Source organism: Wyeomyia smithii, chromosome 1 (genome assembly GCF_029784165.1).
Source record: "Wyeomyia smithii strain HCP4-BCI-WySm-NY-G18 chromosome 1, ASM2978416v1, whole genome shotgun sequence".
In the NCBI taxonomy this organism is placed as follows: domain Eukaryota; kingdom Metazoa; phylum Arthropoda; class Insecta; order Diptera; family Culicidae; genus Wyeomyia; species Wyeomyia smithii.
In genome coordinates, this window is record NC_073694.1 from 21,704,434 (window position 1) to 21,731,294 (window position 26,861).

The 26,861-nt window shown below is 40.8% G+C and overlaps 1 protein-coding gene and 1 long non-coding RNA gene across 4 annotated transcripts; one reads left to right on the forward strand and one right to left on the reverse strand.

Annotated features, from left to right (window-relative positions):
* The first annotated feature begins 6 nt into the window (after positions 1-6).
* Positions 7-18,329, forward strand: LOC129726611 (uncharacterized). 3 transcript variants are annotated; one of them, XM_055683534.1, is made up of 5 exons: positions 7-209; positions 14,451-15,211; positions 15,271-15,649; positions 15,706-15,910; positions 16,616-18,329. In XM_055683534.1, exons 2-5 carry the CDS (start codon positions 14,557-14,559, stop codon positions 18,113-18,115), a joined length of 2,739 nt encoding a protein of 912 aa, XP_055539509.1. In that variant the 5' UTR covers positions 7-209; positions 14,451-14,556; the 3' UTR covers positions 18,116-18,329. The 3 variants fall into 3 exon arrangements, with proteins under 3 accessions (XP_055539509.1, XP_055539501.1, XP_055539516.1); XM_055683526.1 differs by having other exon boundaries at positions 14,526-15,211; XM_055683541.1 differs by lacking the exon at positions 7-209 and having other exon boundaries at positions 14,526-15,211; positions 15,706-15,802.
* Positions 18,319-18,896, reverse strand: LOC129726641 (uncharacterized). Its single transcript, XR_008728376.1, has 2 exons — positions 18,787-18,896; positions 18,319-18,713 (listed from the first exon to the last, which is right to left on the reverse strand). It is a non-coding gene; the product is annotated as an uncharacterized LOC129726641 (long non-coding RNA).
* Between the last annotated feature and the right edge of the window lie 7,965 nt (positions 18,897-26,861).

Genomic DNA, 26,861 nt, shown 5'->3' on the forward strand with positions numbered 1-26,861 from the left:
AAGAAAGTAAGAGACAAAAGCGTAGCAACCGAGAAGCGCTCTTCATAGTGAAATTTTTCTCCAGCAGAAGCACCACGGAACCAGTTTTCTCCGTCGGAATAGCAGGTGCAAGCTGGCTGCCAGTGTCCCTGAGTCAGACGTAAAGTAGTGCGATCGGCCTTCGAAAGGTCTAGCGGTATAAAAGTGCATATCAAACAGTGGATTTCGAGGCGAGTTTAGTGGAATTTAGCAATTCGAAGCAGGAAAAAAATGAAGCTCCTTCCAATTTAGATAGTGCATTTTAGTGGTGAAAATTTTCTTCCTTTCCCTTCGCTGGCGGGTGTTTCCCCCTCTTCCACCTCTAGTGGAGAGAGCATAGAGTGGAAGCCATTGGTGCTGGTTGTGCTAAGAAATTACTTAAAAAAAATATTCTAGCTTTGTTTATTTGTTTCTTCCCAAGCGGCCGGATAATATTCGACCTGATTGGTAACTGTAAATTCGGCCGCCCGCAGAACTGCAGAAAAGAAAGAAATATAGTTGCAATTCTGGAAATATAAACTAACAAATAACCTGTAGTTTTGAATTAAAACAAACTGATACTGTCAATTCGATGTACGTTTCGGCATTTTACAGATTTCGAAAAAACTAAACCATATTCTATGACGCTTTTTGCTATAAATACCGGCTCTACTGATTTATTAAGCGAGCACGAAATCTCCTCCGAAAGGAAGAAGATGGGTGCATATTTGTGACGATTCATTGATTTTATCCCCTTTCCTCTCTTCTAGCCCTAGGTGTAGCACTTTTCCCGAAACAATGGCGGATGCGCAAACAATTGAAATGCTCTGGTCCTGGTCTAGTATCGATTTTCTCCACCCTCGTCCTCCGGAGTAGCTCCACAAGCGGCAGCAGCCACGCTATTCGGAGAATACAATGGCTGTTGCCTTCAGAATTTTGGTTCGGCTCCGGACTCGGGGGGTGGATGAAACGCGGGAAAATTATTTGAGCAAATTGTTCGTTCGTTTTTTGTTGCAAAACGTTTTTGTCGAGATGTTATAGGGCCGTATTACAGAAGGTTTGATGGGCAACTCGTCTCATTCGAAATACGCGGTCGAGTTGAATCTACTCGGCTTCTGTAATAGGGCCCATGATTTTTCGAATTTACTCTTCAGATTGGAACTCGAATTTCTGGAGTCAGTTTTGGTGAAAAATTATAAATATTTCAATTAGAATTGCACAAATTTACCTAGTTCATCCTTTTTTTGAAAATATGTACATTCGATTTCCCACAACTTTTTTTTATTTGAATGGAATAAGTAGATTTCAAGTTATAATTTTTAACCCTCTAGTGCCCAAGGCCGTCGAAGGGCTTGGGAACTAGAGTGTTAAAAATTATAGTGATTCTACGGTGGCTCGTCGAAATTCGGACTTGGGCACTATAGAGTTAAAAGTCTGAATACGGGTTTCTTCTAAAATCCAATTTTCTACAAAGTTTAAGAAAATAATTTCAATCAATTAATATTTGCCCTCTATTCAACCTCAAAAGAAACTACTGAAGGATAACAACTGCAAGATTTTAGAAAATCTAACTTTCTACATGTTTTATCTTTTTATTTCATTTATTTTTTTCATGAAATTTTTTTTTCGGCATTTTTAACTGAAAATGGTTATAGGAAGTTAGATAAAATTTTTTTTACTGACATCATCATAAAATTCTACTACATGCGCCCTGGAAATTTTTGAATTTTCGATTTTATAACTGTCTACTGTTTTTAACACCAAGACGATGCTCTATATATTATTTATATAATCCTTTGAATAAATTATTTCAATATCAACATGAATTCCAAGGTGCCAAGACAAATGTCACATATTCCGCCTGCCTAATTTTTTATTATCATTATTATTATTATAAATCGGATGCAACCGGAATATTTCCGCTAGCTCTGAATTTTAAGCAGAACCCCTTTTACCATTTTATTCATTTATTTCTAGATATTCGGGTAAACATGCAATTTTCTTATAATTAAATCAATACCGGCGGAGAGAAATCAGTTTTTATCTCAAAACCTGATCAACTATATGCGCAATTGACGCGAACTGTATTGCATAAAGTTTAGCTTGAGGTACTGTACGATTTTCCTTGAAAAACTACACAAAAATCAAAAAGATTCGTTTCAAAATCCTGCTCATGTTACTATAAAAAATTAATTCAGCTTTAAAATTACAATTTAGCATATGTATAAAACAAAAATTGCAACATCAACTCTCAACATTCTTTTAACTGATTGCCGAGAACTCAACAGCTGATATTGTGCATTTAAATAAAAATGATCAAATCGTCGCTGATGATCTGGCAGTCAGGCTCACTTCTGATGTTTATTTTTGTTGTTCTCGCAACACTGCAACCATCTCAGCCGCCACTGCGCTGTCAGTTCGGCTTACAAAAACAAATACATTGAAATCATTCCCGCAGTTCATGTTGTGTGAACACCGTAAACACGCAGTTATTCTATGTGTTTGTAAAGTCGGAAGAAAGTTCGGAAGTCGGAAGTCCGACTTTCGAACTTTAATTTAGTGCTGGCGCCACAATAAATTCAGTGAAATATTCTGCAAGTTTGTGAAGTGTTTTCTGACATCAGATTAAAATTGTCATCATATATCATATACAGTAAACCGAATCAGACTTTCAAGTATTTACCGACTTTAGTTCAGAAACCTGCCACTGTTAGATGAAGCTAGCACAGACTAGCAGACATAACCCGTCGAACAAATTTTCAATAAAATCATGGTTTGGATGATTCCAGTACTTTACGTTAGTAACACTAGCACCATCTGCTGTCGTGTTCGCGCTTAATCGTTATTTCTCTGATCGATGAAATCGTCATCGAGTGGCACGCCGATTTTAGATTTATATCATCTTTTTTTCCGCTAAAACAAAGTATGAGAAAACAGGTAACACTAATGAATTAGTATTCATAAGTGAAATATTTTTCGAAATTGAATATCAGCTGGTTTTTTGGTTGAAAACAAATCGATTTTATAAGGATACACAACTAAGCCTGTAAGCTTGGACGAGAGCCGTGTGGTCGAAAGCGGAGTTACTAATAATCGGCTACCGATAAATTTAGGACTGCTGGCTACTGTCACTGTGATCGGTTGAACAATCTTAGCATATTAAAATGCAGCTCTGTCTGTCTGTCTGATTCATATAAGCTTGGAAACTAATGAACCGATCGGTGGGAAATTTTGTATATACCGGTTTTAGGGGCCGAGAGAGGTGACTAAGGTAGTTCGAGACCCCTCCCTCTTCTGGAAGGAAGGGGTTACACACAAATTAGACACAAATTTCTGCACACCCCGAGAACTAACCAAATAAATGGAACCAAATTTGACAGGTGAATATTTTTAGGGATAACAAATATGTCCGTCCATCTTCTGGAAGGGTGGGGTTTCCTACAAATTTCTATGTTGGTTTGATACTCCTCCGTACTCCGGAAGGGGAGGCAGGTCTCCCATAGAAGCTTAACAGATATTTCAACAAGGTTCCGGTTTCTAAAATGGGTATTTCCGGAATCGTAATGGTGCACTGAAGCCACAAGTCGACCTCAGACAACATTTTGAATTCTAAGATGGCGACTTCCGGTGTCTGGAAAACAGCCGAAAATGTCCAGATACCACCCAATATGGGTGTTTCTTCAACCAGAATGACACTCAAAGACCAGAAATTTTCTCTAAATGCCGTTTTGAAATTAAAGATGACTCCACAAGCTAAAAATTTATCACAAACACCATTATGAATTGTAAGATGGTTCCTGGAAAACAGCCAAAAATGACCAAAACCAGAATGACGCTCAGGGGCCAGAAACTGTCTCCAAATGCCATTCTGACATCCAAGATGGCGACTACCGGTTTCGAAAAAACCTCCGAAAAAGATTGAATATTACTTAATATGGATATTTCCGTAATCCAGATGATGCATAGAAGCCAAGCATTGACCCTGGACACTATCTTGAATTCAAAGATAACCACTTTCAGCTTCTGGAAAACAACAAAATTAATTAGATTGATGCCAGAATAAAAGCTGAAAATAATCGATTATCACTCAATATAGATATTTTCAGATTAGAGGTGAAGTACAGAAGCCAAAAGTCGTTTCGAAAAACCCAATCATTTCAAACGATTTGCCTTTTGGCTTTGATCATATTATATGGCCGATTCGTCGTGTATTTGCAGACTATAAACAAATCGCAAGGAATCAATGAATTTGGAAAGTTTTAAATTATTAAATTAAACACAAAAATGGCCGAACGAAGTTTGCCGGGTCAGCTAGTTTTATTGAAAATTTGTTCGACGTGCTATGTCTGTTAGTCTGTGATACAAGTATCGTAACGTCCCTAGTAGAAGATTTTGACAACAGCTCAAAGTTAGGACGAGAGCCGTGTGGTCTAAAGCGGAGTCACTTCACTAGTAATCGGCTACCGATGAGTTTAGGATTGTTGAGACCTCAAACAGAATCAATGAAATTTTGCTCTGGCTCTTTGCTATACAGTTTTAACATTTCCATGTGACGATGAATCACTCTAATGTTCATAGCCAAGCGACGACATCTAGTTCTGATGTGAAAACAAAGTCGATAGTTACTACAATTCTTTAATGAGTGGTAATATACGAACAGTTGCGCTCACTGGTGTGGTTTATAAGAAGAAACTTGCAGCGGTGTCCTATTCTTGCAATTTTTCTTTTTAATTTTCATTCGATTTCGATAGGTTTAGCACTGAAAGTTTCAGTAGCTCATCTGCTTCGAAATCAGCGTTGGCGGTACTCCGGAAGAAGTAATTTTATGAATATTTAAGCAAAATTTCCTGGTTCAAAGTTTATCAAATTACTTCCACAGGCCATTTTTATGGTTTTGGGTGATATGCCCTCGAATTGGTCCTTCGAGAACAGATTCCGTCGGGGTTTCTTATGGCCATTGAAGTAATTAAACAATACAAGGTCGAATACCATCCAATACCAAAAAGCGATCCATGACGCCATTTTGGATTCCAAAATAGCGTCTTCCGGTATTTGAAAGTTAACCAAAATTGGCCGAAATTGGCGGAATTGAGATGATATCCAAAATCATATAAATGGCCCGTTGAAGCAATTCTGTAAACGTTAAAGCAAGATTATGTTGAAATACTAATAAAATCCCTCAGTTTCTGAACATATCCCCAGTAAAGTGGTTTTCGGATAGTCCAGGAGGAATTCGTCATGATATCAGCCTGTTGCCCCGATGTTCCAACGAATTCAATCTTCAGTACACCCTTCTGTAGTAGCTCCTTCAAAAAATGATACTTGGTGTCTTGCGCAATCCGAATAGTAGACTGGTTGTCCTCATGCACCATTATCGGATCATCCACCTTCTGTCCAAGATCCCGAAGCAAGCGTATCATCCACAGCGTATGGCAAGCAGCAGTGCATAAAGCCGATAATTCGGCCTCAGTCGACGATAATGACACTGTCCGCTGCTTTCGTGTTATCCAGCTCACAGTACAGCCGAAAAGCTTGAAGATGCATCCAGTTACAGAGCGACGATCAATCAAATCGTTAGCCCAGTCTGCGTCTGAGTACGCTTCCAATACGGATGCCCGTTCGTCATTACGGAAGACCAGTCCAACATCTAGAGTCTCCTTGATGTATCTTAGCATCCTCTTGAGATGAACCCAATGATTTTCGTTTGGACAGGACTGGAACTGACTAAAATTGTAAACAGCTGCCGAAAGATCCGGTCTCGTGGTCAACGACGCGTACATAAAGCAGCCAGCAAGCTCGCGATATGGCTTCGACTTCCTCTGCTCCTCAATTCCCCGCGTTAGCCTCAACCGATTCTCCAAGGGCGTGATTATTGGTTTGCAATCAATAATCTCAAAGCGATGCAGCAAGCTTTCGAAATAACTTCGTTGGTGAATTCGCATGATTCCGTACGGGGAATCTCGTTCCACAGTTATACCCAAGAACTGCTTCACCTCTCCTATATCCATCATCTCAAATTCCTTTGAAAAACTTTGCTTCACGGTTTCCAAAACTTTCAAAGACGAGCTAGCCAACAAGATGTCATCAACATAGAGCACAACGATGACTTTGCTCTCCCCTTCGCCTTGCACGTATAAGCATTGATCGTTCTCACTGCGCACGAAACCCAATTTCACGATGAAGTTATGGAATCGATCATTCCAAGCGCGAGACGCCTGTTTCAAACCATACAAGGAACGATTTAGACGGCACACGAGTCCGTTTCCCTGCTCAAACCCACCTGGTTGAGCCATATATATCTCTTCATTGAGTTCTCCGTTTAAGAACGCAGTCTTCACATCCATCTGGTGTAGATGCATGCGCTCCTTATTCACCAAAGCCAAAACAACACGAAGAGTATCGAACTTCGCCACTGGAGAATATGTCTCGGAATAGTCGAACTCTCTCTTCTGGCTGGAACCTCTTGCCACAAGTCTTGCTTTGTATCGGTCACCAGCTTCGCCGCATCCATGCTTCACACGAAAAATCCATTTGTAGGAAATCGCCGTTCGGCCTTCAGGAAGACGCGTCAGCTTCCAGGTGTTGTTCCGTATTAGCGAATCCATCTCATCTTCGATCGCTTCTTTCCAGCGACTCCAATCTTCACGCTTACGCAGATCAGCAACTGTGCTTGAAATATTATCGATATAGTTCAAAGCACTTAACGCAAACCCGGCAAATTCGAAATCGTAACAACCGAATTCCACCAGAGAGATCCGATTCATCTCCCGGCTCTGCTTCTACCTCCGGCTTTGGTATTGCCTCCGCATCGGTATCTGTTCCAGTCGAATCTTCCAAGATGCTTCCATTTTCGTCTTCCGATTCATCCTCATTCGGTTCAGCGTTTCCATCTTCCAGATCCTCATCCGGTTCTGAGTTTCGATCTTCCAAATCCTCGGTATCTACAGGTACAAGCAAGAATTGGCTCTCAGGATTCTCCCTTTCGACCACCTTCGCTGGTGCTTCGGTTTCTGCAAAAACCACGTCACGAGCCACAACCATTGCTTACTTCTTCGGGTCCCATACGCGATAGCCTTTTGGAGAATACCCCAAGAAAATGCCTTGCCACGGCTTCGGATCCAATTTCTTTCGCAGCTCTTTCGGGATGTGAGTAAACACTCGACAACCGTGCACTCGAAGTTTCGCAATATTCGGCTTACGTGACTCCCACAGTTCTAACGGAGTCGTTTTGGCATCCAGCGCACTAGTTGGGCTTCTATTGACCAGATACGCAGCCGTCTGGATCGCCTGACCTCAGAAAACCTTGTTGATCTTCGAATCTTAAAGCATTGCTCTTGCCTCCCCAACGAGAGTCCGGTTCATGCGTTCGCTAACGCCATTCTGCTCCGGAGTATAAGGCACCGTGAATTATTGTTGAATCCCTTTAAACCTACAGAACTCTTTGAAACGTTTACCACATTATCCACCGCCATTGTCGCTTCTCAAGTGTGAAATTCTCCTCTCATGCTTGGCCGTCACCATAGCTTCGCATGCCGTGAAACACTCCAATACCTCATCCTTCGACTCCATCAAGTACACAGCGGTAAAGTGGCTCCAATCGTCGATGAAGGTCACGAAGTATTTCGAACTATACAGTCCCTCCGGTGTTACAGGGCCACACACGTCCGAGTGCACTAACTCGAGAACACGCGACGAACGTTTTTCACTGGGCGACGAAAACGGTTGCCTTGTTTGTTTCCCTTCGACACAGGGTTCACAAACGACCATTTCACTGCTCTCGTCCGAGTCCAGATTCAAACCTACTACTGATTCGTTTCGACTAAGAGCCTTCAGATTCTTCTCACTTATGTGGCCAAGCCGACGATGCCACAGCTTCTGAAATTCGGCCGCACGAAAGTAACGAAGTCTCAAACTTACTTTTCATCATTGCGTAAAAATCAAGCTCATAAAGTTTGCCCCGGCGCACACCACAAGCTACCAATTTAAAACGGCAGAAAACGTTTGCTTTACCGGCTTCGAATATCCGCATACCAGCTATTTCCACTTTCAGTACCGAAAACAAATTACACCGTAATCAAATATCTTAAAATAACAATATAGTTCACTCTCGAATTTCCCATATATTCCCGTGAAGACAGACATGGAACACCCCCTCTTGTGGTGAAAAAGGTAACTAAACTCATTGCACAGTGGTACAGTAAGGCAATTTAGGCGGACATAAGCTTTTCGTTGCGATTTTGGTTTGCGGTTTAAAGCCATAGTTTTTGTAAAAAGTTGTTTCTTATACATAGTCTTCTATTTATGTGCGAATGAAAATTAGGGTGGTCCTAAAATCAACGAAATAAAAACAAATTAACTTGTTTTTATTTGCATAAATAATTGTAAACATTCTTTGGCAAACTTGTAGACCAACGAATTCTAAGTACACACTTAAAATTTTTTGCCGGGTCTCGGTAATTTATTGCCGAGAACGGCACCACTGAGTGCTCGGTTAAAAAAATAATGACAGCTGTCACATTTTTTCGTGAATCTCGGTTCACCTAACTGATATTTCGGCTCGTTAATATTTTGTGCCGAAACTTCAGTTAGGTTGAACCGTGATTTTCGAAAAAATGTGACAGCTATCATTTTTTTTCTAACCGAGCACTCAGTGGTGCCGTTCTCGGCAAAAATTACCGAGATCCGGCAAAAAAATTTAAGTGTGTAACTTTGTAAAAAACTTTTTTGTAGACATGAAATTTGGTTTCCAAAAACAGTCTTTTCACTCTATTTTTTCAATTCAAATTTAAAAACAAAGTTTCTTCGGTAACTTTAATCAAAAATACGCCAATTTTGACGAAAAAACATTGTCGATATATTATACAGATGAAGAGTTTTCACTATTTCTATTTTAAAAATTGGCCCTTTTGATATACTGATGTCTCCGTTTAGGGCAAACATAAATACTATTTTTTGGTATCATTTGAAAGAACAAATATTGTATAAATATTGTGGAGAAATACCGAAAGTTGCTTAAAATTAGTTGATCTACCACTGTGCCGATGAATGCATACATTTAATTCTGCAAATTAAAAAGTTAGTTTTTTTATTTAGTCGATTTCAGGACCACCCTAATTTTCATTTGCACATAAAAAATAGACTAAATATAAGAAACAAGTTCTTAGAAAAAAAAATTACTCTAAAACCACAAAATCGCATCGAAAAACTCATGTCCGCCTACATTGCCTTACTGTACCACTGTGCATTGTTGTTGAATTTCTGTGAGCGGGTGACATTCTCACACACGAAACTGAATTTACTCAATTTTAGATTTAGTTAACTCAATTTTATACTTTCACAGAAAAAAATATGTTACAGATTTCGTGCGTATATTGTTTGTATGTAAAACTAACGCCATTCCGGGAGTTAAATATTGATAATATAATACATGTAGCTTATCGAGGCACGAAGAAGAAATATTCATATAATCAGGCCACGACGTGTAAATGGTAAACTAATCCCAAGTTGCTATATACGTGGTTCCCTGTGTAACTTCACTAGCTCAGATCCATCACGGAAAGCAACTACGAAATGTGCGGCCGTCAAGCTCAAGCTCAATAATCAGGCCACGAAGTGTACAATTAAATGAATATTTCAATTACCTCGTGAAAAAGATAAAAGGAGAAACCGCACGATGGTTGTCAATAGTCGTATATGGTTGTTGTGCAACTTTTAGCTTAGATAACACTTGAACGTTCTATCAATTTAACAATTTAAGTATTGATACATATAATGTTGTAATTGGTTTAAAAGCTTTATTATATTATATATAAAGGAAATTCAACAACACAAACATAATTAGTAATAACAACTGTTATGCAAAAACTATTATTTAATGTTTAGTTTTATTCGTTTTGAAAGTATTTTTTTGTTTTTTTTATCCCTCCGAATTTTTTGCTCTCGAGTTCTAATCTTCGTATTCATCACTTGCAGCTTTGCTTTAACCAGCATATTTAAGTATTTACTATCTGGCCCGGCAAACTTCGTCCCGCCTATTTTTGTGTTTAATTTAATAATTTTCAACATTCCTAATTCATTGATTTGTTGCGATTTGTTTATATCGTTTGAAATTATTGGTTTTATCGGAATGACAACATCCTCGACTTTTGCCTTTAGTACATCACCTCTTTTCCGAAAACACTCATATTGGGTGGTATTCAGTTATTTTCGTTGTTTTCCACAAACTGAAAGTGGTCATCCTCGAATTCAAGATGGTGTTCAGGGTCAATGCTTGGCTTCTATACATTATTTCGATTACGGAAATATTCATATGCAGTAGTATTCGGCTGTTTCCCAGAAGTCGCCATCTTACAATTCAAAATGGTGTCTTAGGTCAATTTTTAGCTCCATGCATCATTCTGGTTAAAGAAACACTCATATTGGGTGGTATTTGGTCCCTTTAGGCTATTTTCCAGAAACCGGAAGTCACCGGAAATCCAGAAACCGGAAAATGGCATTTGGAGACAATTTCTGGCCCCTGAGCGTCATTTTGGGTTAAGAAACACCAATAATAGGTGTTATTTAGTCATTTTCGGCTGTTTTACAGAAACCGGAAGCCACCATCTTAGAATTCAAAATGGTGTCTGTGGTCGATTCTAGCTCCTGTGTATCATTCTGGTATCTAAGCATCTCATATTGGATGAAAATTGGCCGGTTGAAGAAATACCCATACATCAATATCGCACGCTTAGCCTTGGGGCTAATAGCGGTCTCGATCAACTAGATTAGTTGAGAGAATTCGTTATCGATATTGTTTTGGCTCATTTTGTATGTGTAGGATAAGTACAACGATACACCGTGCCCCAGTGCTGAGTCGAGAAAATTTCCAGCTCGAAAAGATCCTCGACTCGATCGGAAATCGAACCCGATATCACAACCGTGTGGAAGAGCTAGCCGACCGACATCGCTAACCACAGAACCACGGGGACCACAGAAAATACCAAGAAATACCCATATTGGGTGGTATTTGGTCATTTTCGGCAGTTTCCCATTCACCGGATGTCGTCATTTCACAATTCATAATGTTATCTGAGGTCGATTTGTAGCTTCAATGCATCATAACAATCACTGAAATACCCATAATGAGTGTTATTTGGTCTTTTGCCACTGTTGTTTAGGAACTGGAAGTCGCCATATTGGATTTCAAAATGGCATTTGGAGACAATTTCTGGCATCATTCTGCTTAAAGAAACACCCATATTTGGTTGTTTTTGGGTCATTTTCGGCAGTTTTCCAGTCACCAAAAGTCGCCATTTTAGTACTCAAAATGTTGTCTGAAGTCGATTTGTGGTTACAGTGCATCATCACGATTTTGGAAATACCCATATTGGGTGGTATTTGGTCATATCTCGCTGTTTCTCAGACACCGGAAGTCGCCATCTTGAATTTCAAAATGGTTTTCAGAGACAATTTCTGGCCTCTGAGCGTCATTCTGGTTAAAAAAACACCCATATTAGGTGGTATTTGGTCATTTCCGGCAGTTTTCTAGTCACCGGAAGTCGCCATTTTACAACTCAAAATATTGTCGGAGGTCGACAAACGTACAAACCGTGAAACACCACCCATGGATTGCCTCATACATAGGCGAACTTTATTATTATAAAATATTCGGCCGAGTCCACTTCACAATAAAATGTGCATTTTTTTCAGTGTACCCATTAGAGTAATATTATTGTCAAAAGTTACTCTTTTTCGCATGTCGTGTAGAACAAAATCGGAAGTGGCGCACCTAGCGGCCGAAAAGGTGACTAACGCCTCTGTCATTTTCAATTTGTCTTCATAATTTCACGTGAGTGAACTATATTGGTATTTAATATATTTGCCGTAATTGTGGCACATATAGCACGTCGTTGACAGTGCAATCAATCGAATTCCCGTTCACTACCGATACCACTTTCACTGTACCAGAATGTTTCGCGATAATCGATTCGCCATCTTTGGCCACAGCGATCTCTACTTCGCGCTTACTCAGCTGCAGATTGCTGATGGGCTAATCCAGCCGGGTTCGGAAGCCTTCAAACTGTTGACTCTTGCCGTCAACGTTGTGATTGTTCATCATTGGTGAAGTTTCATCTGTGTTTACCGGCGAACAGTTCTGGCTATTAGTGTTGATATTGTTCGTTTGGCTTCTTTAACAAACGAAGATCAGGAAATAATTCCCGATCGCGCACTAGGTGGTCGGATGCACCCGAATCAATGAACCACCTCGCCTTTTGTGATCCAATACCACCACTAACGCCAACGAAACTGACACCGTTCAGATTTGAAGTTTCCGCGACATTCGCATTTGTTTTCTGCCGTACATGACCGAAGTTCTTTTTCTTCTTTTCCGGACACTCGGCCAACATATGGCCTTCCTTTTTACAGTGAAAGTACTTGAATTTCTTCACCTGCTTTCCACCAAATTTTGACCCGGAAAAAGCTGCGTCGTCACTTTCCATGGTCAACGATTTTAAAATCTGCTCTCATCTGTTTCAGATCTTCAGATTCTCTTCTGGCATCGTTTCAAGTGCAGTCACAACAGTTGTAAACGTCTTTTCAAATGTCAACAACAAATGACACACTGCGTCAAGATTGTCCATTTCCGCACCGGTACTGCGATATTCCCGCACAAGTCTATCGAACCGTAAAAAGTGTTCTTGAAGCTGCCCTCCATTGAACCGCAAATTAATAATTTGCCGCAGAATATTCATACGACTAGCAATACTTTTTCTAGCAAACACTCTCTTCAACGCGTCCCAAACTTGTTTCGGAGTACTCTATTCCTGAACATATTCCAGCTGGGAATCATGGATTCTTGATATGAGGAGGAATTTGCACTTCCTCTCCTGCTAGACCCGTTTTTCACGAGCGACTTCTTTCTGCTTCTTCACTTGCGCATTATCATCGATTTGTTCACGGATCTCAGCAATATCGACTGCCTCCCGTTCGATGCGATGCAGCTAAGCAAGTCGTGCTCTTCCAGCAGCACCGTCATACGAAACTTCCATGCCGAATAAATGCTCCCGTCGAACAACGCCACATGATATTGTGCATTTAAATAAAAATGATCAAATCGTCGCTGATGATCTGGCAGTCAGGCTCACTTCCGATGTTTATTTTTGTTGTTCTCGCAACACTGCAACCATCTCAGCCGCCACTGCGCTGTCAGTTCGGCTTACAAAAACAAATACATTGAAATCATTCCCGCAGTTCATGTTGTGTGAACACCGTGAACACGCAGTTTTTCTATGTGTTTGTAAAGTCGGAAGAAAGTTCGGAAGTCGGAAGTCCGACTTTCGAACTTTAATTTAGTGCTGGCGCCACAATATCGATCGTTTTGCACTTCCTCCACCATCGCGACACTTTATTCGATTTCCGACACTTCAATGCGAACTGGGCCAATAACCTAAAGTGGTTTTCGGATAGTCCAGGAGGAATTATACGATGAAACAAGCGATTTAACTAAAAACGACAATAGTATGTTTATTATCTTTTATAAGCAAAAAAAAACAAGATGGCGATTAGCGCAAAAAAAAACATTACAGTGGAGGAAAATAGAATGGGGGCACAGTAGAGTCAATAACAACAGGGCAACTTAGATGCAGTGGTTGCCATCTCAACACCCAGAAGACTGAATTTCCAGTAATGAGAAAATTCATTCGCAGCATCATTGGCGTAACTAAGGAAAAATCCTACGGGGGAGGCTAATTTTTTATGCAAGAACGGGATAGCGAGTTTTTTACTTTTTGTACTTCTCGTGGGATCAGTTGGAAGAAGTCGACAAATAAACTACCGAATATCTGCTCTACTGTTTTTATTTATTTTTCATTCCTGGAAAATATTTGTTTTGTGGTGATTGAACCGAAGTCCACAGTTGAAATCACTTACCGGAATCGGCGATTCCTTTAATTGCAATCAGGTGAACGAAATTTCAAACGGTTTGAGATAATGTCCGCTTTTGTATTTTGACAGCTGTTTGTTGATGAAATCAAAACGCGCGTCAATGAAGACAGAGGAAAGATAGAGAGGTACCGTAGGGAGAAGTAGATTCACAACTGTTTTATTGTTGTCGACGAAAGAAATTGTTATTATTTAGAGAAGCAAAATTAGTAATGTTATGATCAACTCTAGAAAGGGCTACAGAAATCCTAGAGGGGGGCATAGCCTTCTTAGAACCCCCTCTCCCCCTTAGTTACACCAATGCGCAGCATGCCTGACACCAGTTTTAAAGTAAACAAGTCACTGAATCTTTTAGGGCTAAAACCATCTAAACCTGATGAAAACTGCAAAAGTCACAAGAATTTTAATTTGTGGGTAGCCGCCGAGTCGTTATGTCTAAATTTGAAATTTTTTTGCTCATTTCGTTCGTTGTCATTCAAAATTCATTCCTAATTTTCCTTTTTTCCTTCTGCAATCGTCACAAACATGCTTAGTGTTGCCTATCAAACTCGCCAGAGTTTGTGGCTGCAACCGTCTTACATTGCTCGCTTCCTCGTACCCCTCAACAGGTAAGCATAAAATAAACCGGCCTTCGCCGAGATGTCATCTAAACGGAAATCACCTCCAAATAAACTATCGAACGCTGGCTCACCATCAGCAGTTCAGATCGAGAAAAACAATTTCAAGAAAATTGCGCTCAAAAACGAGGACCTTATCAAGTCCTCCCCGGTTAAGGAACTGAACTGCGCCTTCGATGCCAGCTTTCTGTCAATGCAAAAGATGCAAGCCCAGCTGGAGCCAAAGTTCGTGAAGAACAATGAACACAGCGATTACATCCTGAGCCACCACAACCCGCTCCACCATCAGCAGCCCCAGCAACTGCATCCCCATCACCACAACCCATTCGGAGCCCTCAGTGGTATGCCGGGCGGTCATCCACTGCTGATGGACGGCGATTTTCATCAGTTCAATTTACCCTTCCTGAATGTAGCCAGTTATATACTGAAGGGCTCGGATCCTACCATCGGCAAGCACGACAACTTCCAGCTCGCTATGAACCTGGACAATTTGAACATTTCCAACAGTCAACAGGAGATGGCGTTTGCCGCTCAACAACAACAACAACAGCACCAGCAGCAGCAGCAGCAACAGCATCAGCCGCCCCAGGCGGCTCCTCGTAAAGTAAATAATCTCATCCTGAACCATTTGAAGTCGATTGTGGACAATTTTGACAGTTTGAATAATAATGTTAATGGTAAGGGTGGCAGGATTCTTCTGTACTTTTTGCAGTTTCTAATGTTTTATGGTTTTCAGATAAAAGTACATACACGCCGCCTCCGGCGGCTGTGGTGGCGCAGCCGCCCCTTGTCAACACTAATAACCAGAACTGTTCGCCGGTAAACACAGAGGAAACTTCACCAATGATGAACAATCACAACGTTGACAATAAGGGTCAACAGTTCGAAGGCTTTCGAACACGGTTGGATGAGCGCATCAGCAATCTGCAGCTGAGTAAGCGCGAAATCAATCTGATGAGGCTCAACCTGAGTTTGCTGGACTTCCCGAACGAGATTCCACCGACTCTGCTCAACAATAACCACCAGCACAGCTACGAGGATCGACCGCCTCCCCAGGGGGAGGACCTCAACTGCAGTACCTCGCAAAATAATATGAATATTAAATTAATTAAAAGGTTAGAAAATTGAGTTTTTCTTTTCAGTTGGTAAAATTTGTAAAATTCTTCCACAGAAGCTTCAAAGAGTCCCTGTACGAGAAGGAGAAGAACATCAACCGGTTGATCATGTACTTCACCATCTGGCGGGAGATGCTGCTGAAGGCGGAGTTTGTAAGGACGCTCAGGGGCTGCCGCCCACGGCCGCCGGCCGCTGAGAGTGGATTAAAACAATGGTGGCGCAAGAACCAGCTCTGGCCGGAGCGTGATACCGCGAATAATGTGATACTATTGCTAGCTAGTTCCTTACTTCGCAGATCCTAATTCTATGACGGCTTGTTTCTTTCTATTTTGTTACTCTTTTGCAGCTGAAAATCAATTAAACGTGCGTGCTTGCCCCCTCCCCTTCACCCTTACAGATTTTTTTTCTAGGTGTTTTGTGAGTGCGTGGGCGCACAAGTGATACTATCAAATTTGCTATTGACGAGGCGTAAAATATTTCTCTTAGGTGATTTCATGATAAATTTTGTGGCGTTTTGTGTTTTCGAATGCGTATGCGACTCTGCAATGTGGAGTAGAAAATTAATTTTCCCTTTAGCACATTTGCTGAAGTTTTAAATCAAATTGGTTCAAACAGCAGTGAATTTCAATTTTAAATTATTTGTCATTAATTTTTGTTTAGTAAGTTAAATTTTTTTGTTTTTTGTTCCCTTTTTGTCTTCATTGTTTGACAAATTTATTCCAGAAAATAACTTATGTATTGCAATACTTCATGCAAGGATATTTCAAGCGAATTTATTTGTATAAGAACCATAAAAAAAACTTTTGATACTGTTTGCTATAACAATCAACCGGTTGCCTACTGTAATAGATTCCGGTAAAGCATATTTCTATTAAAAATGGAATTTCCTCTTCCTCTTGTTTAAATTTTTAGCTTAACAATCGATTTGTTTATTTCTCCCCAACAAAAACCTCGTCTTCAAACAGACGGAACACAAAAAGTACAAATTCAACAACAATTCCAAATCAAACCTGGACCCATCGTCGCTGATTCCGCCGGGTTCCTCGTCGACGATCGGAACGCCCCAACCCGCATCACCAATCGCAGCAGCAACCCTCCCATCGGCAACGGTCACTACGGCTACGGTTCTGCAACCTGCAGTCACACCGACGGCTTCCACTTCAACCTCCGGTGATTGCGATACCCCCGGCGAAGAACCCATCGATGCCGATAACTGCATCCAACGCTACCGCAATGTATTCCAGGCCATCTCGAGCAAACCGTTGGAGGCGAACCGCCAGCAGACAACTCGGAAGAACTCCCGCAAACGTCCGCCCGGGTTTTCCGACGATCAGCTGCTGGTTGGGAAGTCTTCCCCAGTGGATCTGCGATCCGGACCGACAACGCCATCCTACGAGCTGGATTACGAGAAAAAGGAAGACCAAAGATACCTGAAGGACGATGCTCCAATCAATTTAAGCAAGCGGAAAAGTGAGTACCGCGAAAGTCCAATCCGGGAGCTCAACAACGGCAGTAAACTGGTCGGAGGGTTGTTCAATCACTGCGATCCGGATGAACTGAGCCAACGGATGGACAGCGGAGGATTATCCGGAATGCTGGACAAAGATGCCGAACGTTATTTGCTCAAACCGAAGCGAGAGCGACTCGATCCGGAGCCGAGTCTCTTCGACTACAAACCGGAAGCCCTCAAACCGAAACTAAGTCTCTATCAATCCCCTAGTCCTCATCATAGTCCAGATGATAAGCAGCTAATGAACGATTTCTCCCTCCCGCAACCATTTTTCATCAAAAACCCGGACGCCCACGGAAGTTCCGTCAACCCTCCCGGACTCCCAGTTCCATTCAACAGCAGTGCCATGCTGGACAACATGAACCGCCATTTGCTGCGTCAGCAGCAGCAACAACAACAACAACAGCACCAACAACAACAGCAGCAACACCAACAACAAATGAATGCTGGCCTCCCACCGGGAGGCAGCAAAAAAGATAAATCCAACCAACTTGCGATGGATCTTAACCCCGCAGATCTGAACTCCTCGCGGCGATCCGGTGCCGAGAAAAACCACATCAAGCGACCGATGAACGCGTTCATGGTTTGGGCAAAGGACGAACGACGCAAAATCCTAAAAGCCTGTCCGGATATGCACAATTCAAACATTTCCAAAATTCTCGGAGCCCGATGGAAAGCGATGACCAACCTCGAAAAGCAACCCTACTACGAGGAGCAAGCGAAACTGTCCAAGCAGCATATGGAGAAGCATCCGGACTATCGGTACCGACCGCGGCCGAAGCGAACCTGCATCATCGATGGCAAGAAGATGCGCATTTCCGAGTACAAGTGTCTGATGAAGAACCGCCGGCAGGAGATTCGTCAGTTCTGGACGCGAGATTACGATGGTTCGAGCGACCAGGGTGGCTGTCCGCTCAAGGAAGCTGGCAAGGCGATCAAGAACGAGGCCATGTGAGAGGACGCTCCGGGGGGTGGCGTCGGTGGTTGGAATGGTGGCGTACCCCCCGCTGGGTTTGGCTGTTTTGGAGTGTAATAAATTGTTGTTTGTGTCGATGTGGGTTGGGCAGGAGGGGAAAAGGGATGGAAAGAGGGGGAGAGTTTTTCAACTCATCAGGATGGGAAATTGATGTTTTTCTTTATCGTGGAAAAATTAAATGATTAGATGAGAAGTGTGGAGTTTTATTATTTTCCAATGGCTGTCCAAATAACTAATATATCAGATTCAAATTCTATCCAAATATAATCAAAATCTAACCCACATCCAATCCAAATAAAATCTAAATCCAATCCAACCTTATCTACCTTTTGTGAACGGTACCATTCGGGTTAGTTTTAAGCCGGAATACCCACTTACAAGCCACAGGCTTCCGATCAATTGGGAGATCAACAAGGTACCAAGTCTCATTTTCGACCACAGATTTGAGTTCTTCATCGGCGGCTACGTTCCACTCTGGCCAATCATCCCGTTTCCGTAGTTCTTCGATATGATGGATGGAAGGTTGTCATTCATGAGCATGACCACCCGCGGTTGCTACTCCGTTGTTGCCAGATAGCTGTAATTACACAGGGAACCAACGGATGATGCTTGGGACTAATATTCATCCTCAACTTGTAAAAACTGGTTACCTTAAACTGGTTACTTAACCTTAACTAAATAGGCAATACCAGCGCTGGCCGCATCCGAATACAGGTCAAAAAGAGAAGTGTGTATAGTAGCATTGGGCGATACGACGGAGAGTATCGATACTTCAGTATCGATACCCGAAGAACCAAAAGTATCGAGATACTCAAAATATCGGTCAAAAAGTATCGATACCAGAAGTATCGATACAATAGCTGAGATCATTTTTTGAATTTTTGATAAATACATTTACTCAGGGTAGCCACTTTACCGGAAAAACGGGAAAAGCGGGAAAAAGCCGGGAATTTTAAATCACCGGGAAAAAAATACGGGAAAACCGGGAAATTAGGCTTCACGCCGGGAAAATCATCCTCCTTCATGTCTGCCGCTTTATTTGTTCATCAGTTTCTGAGGAAATGTCAACATGAGACCCTGTTTTTTTATGTTTACCTAACTGGCATGATTCTGCCGGATAGGGGAAAGCTGGTTGTTGGTTTCAGTTAAAGTCGTTCTCAGATTTTTTCTATATCAAAAACAAACAGTAGCTAAATTATTTTTTTTTTCAAATTGTTTATTCAAAGTGTCAGTTGAATTTATTTTACGGACCATGAGAAAATTTCTTATACATTACATTGACCCCAGCTCGAAAATTTTAAAGTCCCAGGATCGAAGTTTTTCGAAAAAAAAAATTGTTTTGAAATAACAGATCGCGATTTTGCATAATGCATCTAGACAGTTTCATGTGCATTTTTTTCATTGGTCACTCTGAGGCTCTTCTTCTCAAAGTCCGCTTGAAGTTTTGCCTGAGGACATTTTTCTAGAAGACAAAAACTCTACACACCAAAAATTCTTTTTATGGTTCAGCAAATTAAATTGCTGAAAGTGTATCAGCAAATCACTTGTTTACTGAATCACAGCATTTTTTTCAAAAGTTTACTGTAATTCAGTTCTACAATTTACTGAATTTCGTTCAGTAATTTTATTTTTACTGTAAACCAGTATTTCATTGATAAATTTACTGAAAACCAGTAATCGATTCAGTGATTCGCAAAAATACAGCAAATCTATTTGCTGAACAGAAAACAGTAAATGAATGTTTGCTGGAATCCAGCGAAAGAATTGATATGTCACAATATTTTACGTCAAGCTGACATTAGTAAAACGCGCCAAATCGCTGTGCAGCTGGTACGGGATCATCTCTAAGCGCCTGATAGCGGACATGGGACCATAGCTAAGTCACTGTTGGGCTAGATGAACTTAAAGGTTGAAATGATAATCATACATCTCTAGTTCAACAGTAATTTGGCTATGATCCGATGGGCGAATGGAAGCTGGTGCCTGAGGGAAACATGGTTCCCTTGAACTAACTGGTTAACCAGTAAATTGATTTATGCTTTGCTGAATGTACAGCAAATTATCATAGCTTACAACCAGCAATTTGTATTTTGTTTTACTGAACATGCAGCAAACGAACTGTCACTTTTATGCAATTGAGCATTACTGAATAATCAGCAAATTTCATTTTGCTGAACAGTTTGCTGGAAACACAGCACACCAAAAATCAGCAAAATTTTGCTGGTTTCCAGCAATGAAAATTTGGTGTGGTTGACAGAGAAAGATGCAGAAGGAAGCAAAAAAGCGCGAGAAGGCAAAGATTGTCAACGATTTGGAGATAAATAGGGCGAAAATTGTGCAGCAGATCACCATGAAGGTACTTGCTAAAGTCGACAAACAGCTAAACACGATGAAGGAGGAATGTTTTTCATAGTTTTGTAACACTATTTTTGCAAGGCACAAATAAGCATGTGAAAATTAATTTTTTCCTCATATATTTCAAAAATAAAACACCGGGAAATTTCACTAAATATCATTGGGAAAACCGGGAAATCGAAAATTAATATTAAGTGGCCACCCTGAATTTACTGAAAACCAGTATTCGATTCAGTGATTCGCGAAAATACAGCAAAACTATTTGCTGAACAGAAAACAGTAAATGAATGGTTGCTGGAATCCAGCAAAAGAATTGATATGTCAGAAAATTACGTCAAGCTGTCATTAGTAAAACGCGCCAAATCGCTGTGCAGCTGGTACGGGATCATCGCTAAGCTCCTGATAGCGAATATGGGACCATAGCTAAGTCCTTGTTGGGCTAGATGAACTTAAAAGTTGAAATGATAATCATACATCTCTAGTTCAACAGTAATTTGCCTATGATCCGATCGGCGGATGGAATCTGGTGCCTGACGGAAACATGGTTCCCTTGAATTAACTGGTTAACCAGCAAATTGATTTGTGCTTTGCTGAATGAACAGCAAATTGTCATAGCTGACAACCAGCAAGTTGTATTTTGTTTTACCGAACATGCAGCAAACGATCTGTCACTTTTATGCAATTGAGCATTACTGAATAATTAGCAAATTTCATTTTGCTGAACAGATTGCTGGAAGCACAGCACACCAAAAATCAGCAAAATTTTGGTGGTTTCCAGCAATGAAAATTTGATGTGCCGACTTTTTGTTGTTTTTCTGGTATCTATCCGCATTCTCTAGAGCAGCATGAATCAAATGACTTCACAAACAAATACATACAGGCAATGCATAAATTCTGAGCTTTGGCAAACAAATGAATTAAACAACTTACACACCAAATTTTCATTGCTGGAAACCAGCAAAATTTTGCTGATTTTTGGTGTGCTGTGTTTCCAGCAAACTGTTCAGCAAAATGAAATTTGCTGATTATTCAGTAATGCTCAATTGCATAAAAGTGACAGTTCGTTTGCTGCATGTTCAGTAAAACAAAATACAAATTGCTGGTTGTAAGCTATGATAATTTGCTGTACATTCAGCAAAGCATAAATCAATTTACTGGTTAACCAGTTAGTTCAAGGGAACCATGTTTCCCTCAGGCACCAGCTTCCATTCGCCCATCGGATCATAGCCAAATTACTGTTGAACTAGAGATGTATGATTATCATTTCAACCTTTAAGTTCATCTAGCCCAACAGTGACTTAGCTATGGTCCCATGTCCGCTATCAGGCGCTTAGAGATGATCCCGTACCAGCTGCACAGCGATTTGGCGCGTTTTACTAATGTCAGCTTGACGTAAAATATTGTGACATATCAATTCTTTCGCTGGATTCCAGCAAACATTCATTTACTGTTTTCTGTTCAGCAAATAGATTTGCTGTATTTTTGCGAATCACTGAATCGATTACTGGTTTTCAGTAAATTTATCAATGAAATACTGGTTTACAGTAAAAATAAAATTACTGAACGAAATTCAGTAAATTGTAGAACTGAATTACAGTAAACTTTTGAAAAAAATGCTGTGATTCAGTAAACAAGTGATTTGCTGATACACTTTCAGCAATTTAATTTGCTGAACCATAAAAAGAATTTTTGGTGTGTATATCTTCAAGATTTGTATTCACTGGCCCAATGGGCTGTGAAGCTCCCGTCTTATTTGTATAAATTATTGACACACTTCCATATTAATTGATGAGGAAGTTGATGACATAAAAAGTTAGATATGTCAGCGAAAATAAGATAGTGAAGTCTACCGCTGAATTTTTCTAACTAATAAATATTGCAATTTTTTTTTCACTTGTACTCTAACTTGTGTCGACGGAAAGCATGAGTTAGTTTCCGCTTGCAAATATTCGATCTGAACAGTGTAACCAGAAAACTTATATTTGTTTTTAAAATACAGTCAAATTTCGCTCGTTGGGCTATGTTTAGTTGGGCTACGTTTTAGTTGGGCTCCCGCTCGTTGGGTTATAGCCCAACTAAATCGAAGCCAAACATCATTTTTGATAACGTTGAATTTCGTTTGAGGGGTTTGTGGATGCATTTTAACGCAGAAAGTAGAAATAATTGAAATAAAAACAAATGTAAACAAACAATATTTTAATCAATTGTCAGAGAAACAATATAAGTTTTGTGCCTTAATAATGCAACGTAGAGCTATGCCTATTTTTGAAAGTATTTGAGAACACGTTATTATTGAGCACTCCTTTTTGGCTTTAAATGTGTGGCTTGAGTAAAACAAATTTTGAATTTGGCCCTATGCTGCGTTTGGCTCAGATTTTGACAGTTCGTTTGGCTCACAACATTCTCTCTATCTATTTCTCCATCTAAAGCCTGTAGTACACTCTTTGTCTAATGGTCAAATTTTTGACCTTCTGACAGAATGGTCAAATTTATTTGACATCATGGTTGTTGTTTGCCCGTGTTTGCCTCATGTTAAAATTGGAGAGTGACAAATAATTATCTTCGACCAAATTTTTATCTGTCAAAAAGTGCCAAATATTTGACGCTTGGTCAAAGAGTGTAATACAGGCTTAAGTTGTGCTAGTGCAAATAGACTTGTGCGATACTTATACTGACAGTGGCAGCTTTTCAGTGGTTCCAGCTCGTATCAACTAGCTGGCATCTCCATCCGATTTGCTTTGCTTTATCGCAGCCAACATCGCAGCGGTTCTACGATGTGGAGCCCACACATCTGACGCTGACAGACAGCATAACATAGTGTATCAAAAGTGGCGGTGATCTCGTGTACACATTGAGATGTTAGCCCTTGTAACATGTCAGCTAGCTGGTCCGTATGCATAAAAGAATATCGATACAAATATCGCGGTTTTCAGTATCGATACGGTCGAGTATCGGACTCTTGTGTATCGATCCAAAAAATCGAAATATCGTCTCAAAGTATCGATATTTCCGATACCGATACAATATCGCCCATTGCTAGTGTATAGGAATATGTTGACGTGATACTCGCTTTATTAGAAGCCGAGAACACCTCTGCACTTTCACGAGAAGCCATTGGGATGTTTAAGAAAAGGATAGGGTTTGCAGCAGGGTTCGTTTTGGTAAACAATGCGCTGAGTTCGAGTACGGGTTTTTTTTAAGATTAGAACCACTGCGACCATTACTTTGATCTTTTGTGGTATGAGTACCGGGTTCGTAATAACAAATATCGCGTCTACAACTTTATACTAACACAGACTTAGTCTGTGATAATAACCTCCGCGAAAATTACTATACCACCATAAAAAAGCGCACGCGAGGATACCGGACTTGTGACTAAATTTAGACCGACTGAAATATTCGGACATCTCCTTATCAAGTCATTATGAAAGCTACGAAAGTTTTTTCCACGTTAACGTTTCGCCACTTCCTCGATGAGGTTATACCGAAAAATATATCGATGCGAAGATATTCGGTCACTCGGACATCTGACTTTATGCCTAACAGGTCGACTAACAATTTTTATTGTTTTTAAAAAGAGATTTCCTGATTTCAGACCGTTTCAAACCATAACCGGAGCATTATACACCGCTCTATTCTCTCCTTCCGATGATTGATTCGCTTTTATTTATCGACGCAAGAGTGACCTATCAAATACAAAAATTGGCAAAGTTCCGTGCATTGCCGAGCACCCGATGTGACCTTGGTGAGGCGTTGCCATGATCTGTGATCGAACTTCCGTAGGATGTACAATTTGATCGTCCTTGAAGACAATCGATTCCAGTGAACGTAAAAATTTGGATTCGGTCTCATATCTTCACAGGCCCTCTGGCCACTTTTGGGACTCAATGGACATCCTAACTGCAAGAAGCTCCTCGTCGCTTTCCGAGGCCTTTTCTATGTCATTCCAATTAACATTCATTAGGCTACCATCCAATGTATAAAGAAAGTGCGTCTCGACATCATCGTCAAAAGGTTCATCTTCAATAGTTCGAGCAATCAGTCGTGATAGAGCATCTGCCACGTTCAAATGGCCCAGTATACGTTTTACTGCAAAATCAAACGTTTGAAGTCTTAAGGCCCACGACTTAGCACGTGTAATCGCACGTTTGGTAGTTCTGTGTCCTCCACCAAATATAAACCCATTGGCTTCTGAGTCAGTTCGAATAACAAACGACTTCCCTGTTAAATAAAATGCAAATCGCTCTACTCCCCCTACGATGGCCAGTGTGTCTCTCTGAGTCTGTGGGTATTTTTGCTCTGTCTGCGTCAAGGCCTTTGAGGCACAAGAAATGATCCGTGGCTTTCCTTGTGGATAAAATTGGACCAAAACCGCACCTAGGCCCACAGGAGAAGCGTCAACGTAGAGCTCGGTTTCGTCCTCGTAGTTGAAATAACCCAACCGGGATATTGACTTCAAAGCCTCATGCTTCAGACACGAAAACTCTTTTTCTTCCGCTTCACACCACTAATACTAGTCGGACTTTGCCAACTTCCTCAAATGTTTAGTATTATCAGCCCGCATGTAGATAAAACGTTCCAAAAAATTCATGAAGCCCAAAAAACTTCTGACTTCATGTAAAGTCTCTGGTTGTCGGAAATTCTGGACTGCTCTCAAATTCTCATCTTTCACACGCAGACCCTCGTCTGACATTGAGAATCCTGAAAAATTATGTATAACTATGATAAGACGTAAGCTTAACAAATAAGTCATTCAAAATCCCTACCTAGGAATTTGACTTTCTGCTGACCGATCACGCATTTGTCTGTATATATACGCACATTGTGCTCATGAAGCCGTTGAAGTACCATCCTGAGATTATCATCATGTTCTTCCTTGCTGGGGCCGTGTACGATAATAACGACTATTCCAGCCAACACAGAGGCTTTTTTGTTATTTTTTTAAGCTACCAACTCGGAGGTGCTTTCCGGAATCAAGTCATCAAGACTATTTTAGCCAACTCAGGGGCTTTTTTATAATTTATACTGCACCGCCATTTTGATTTTCGTGCCATTTTTCTTTTTCTCATTTCACATTATTTGAAAGGAGAATTTGTTTCTGATTTACAAAATACTAACGGATTGGGAGCATTTGCGTCATTGTCGTGATTTTTCGAATTTCCTCCGTTCATAATTGCGTCGAAATTCAAGTCTTCAGCACTTGCCTCCGAAATAGCTTCTAGTCGCAATGACATCAATCCAAAAAGTGCAGAAAAATGCAAAATAAAAACGCTTGAGACAAGTCTCAGTGAGAATCACCGCAACGTTAACTGCGATAAAGAATGGACCGAATTAAGTACGGAGTCCTCTTACGAGCGGAAGCAATCAGCATTTCAATCTGCGTCTTCAGTAGTAGTAGAACAGCAGTACCTACTTACTCTCCCACTTAACGTCACCGACTGCCGTCATCGTCTTGCGTGAACAATTTTTCAATTAAACCATCGTTCGGCTTATATCAGTACTTAACATTAGCACCATCTACTGCCGTGTTCGCGTTGCGACTTGTATTTCGAGTCGAAATTTTCGACAACAGCGCTAACGTACGTGCATGTGTCAAATGGGGAACTACAAAATATGTATGAGGTTGCATGACAGCGCCCCAGATGACGTTTTCGCGCGATGACTGTTATGCGATTAAAAATTTGAAATGATCGTTTTTTGTGGCGATGGAGCTAGGTTCCAGTGTTACGTCCAGGACCGACGTTTCATGTGGGTAGTATGGGTACATGGCATTTCAACATGGCAATTTTTTTATTTAGTTCTGAATGATTTACAGTGATAATTAAATTCAGCATGAGGTTATTTGCAATTATATATGAAAATTTTATTCGCTATACTACTAGCCACACACGCTATACAGCAAGCAACGCACGCTATATAGCAAGCCACACACTCTATAAACATGCACAGACACGCTAGATATGCACAAGCCACGCACGATAGCCAAACACGCTATATAGCAAGCCACACACGCGCTACAAACATGCATACACGCTATAATCATACACACCCACTATACAGCTAGCCACGCTCGCTATATTGCAAGCCACGCCCGCTAGCCACACGCTTTATAGCAAGCCACAGTATATTGCATTCACCCAACGATATCTGAATTGGATTACCGCTGGTGGGGTCCAACTCAGAACGAAGGCAAGCTGAACTGAAAGAGGTAGAAACTGCAGCTAACGACTGTATACCACCGACGCTGTTGCCCGCTGCAGATCCACGCTGCCTTCACCTCCTGCCATCGGTGTTGATGTCCGCTGCTGCTGCCTGCTGCTAGTAAACTGATTTGCTTGATTGATTTGATTTATTTCTTATGAAGGGACTT

Excerpts from the sequence above, each read along its gene's own strand:
- LOC129726611 (XM_055683534.1), top strand. The coding sequence starts at position 14,557 with ATGTCATCTAAACGGAAATCACCTCCAAATAAACTATCGAACGCTGGC. Across the intron at positions 15,212-15,270 it reads TTTGAATAATAATGTTAATG|ATAAAAGTACATACACGCCG; the intron begins GTAAGGGTGGCA and ends TATGGTTTTCAG. Across the intron at positions 15,650-15,705 it reads AATATTAAATTAATTAAAAG|AAGCTTCAAAGAGTCCCTGT; the intron begins GTTAGAAAATTG and ends ATTCTTCCACAG.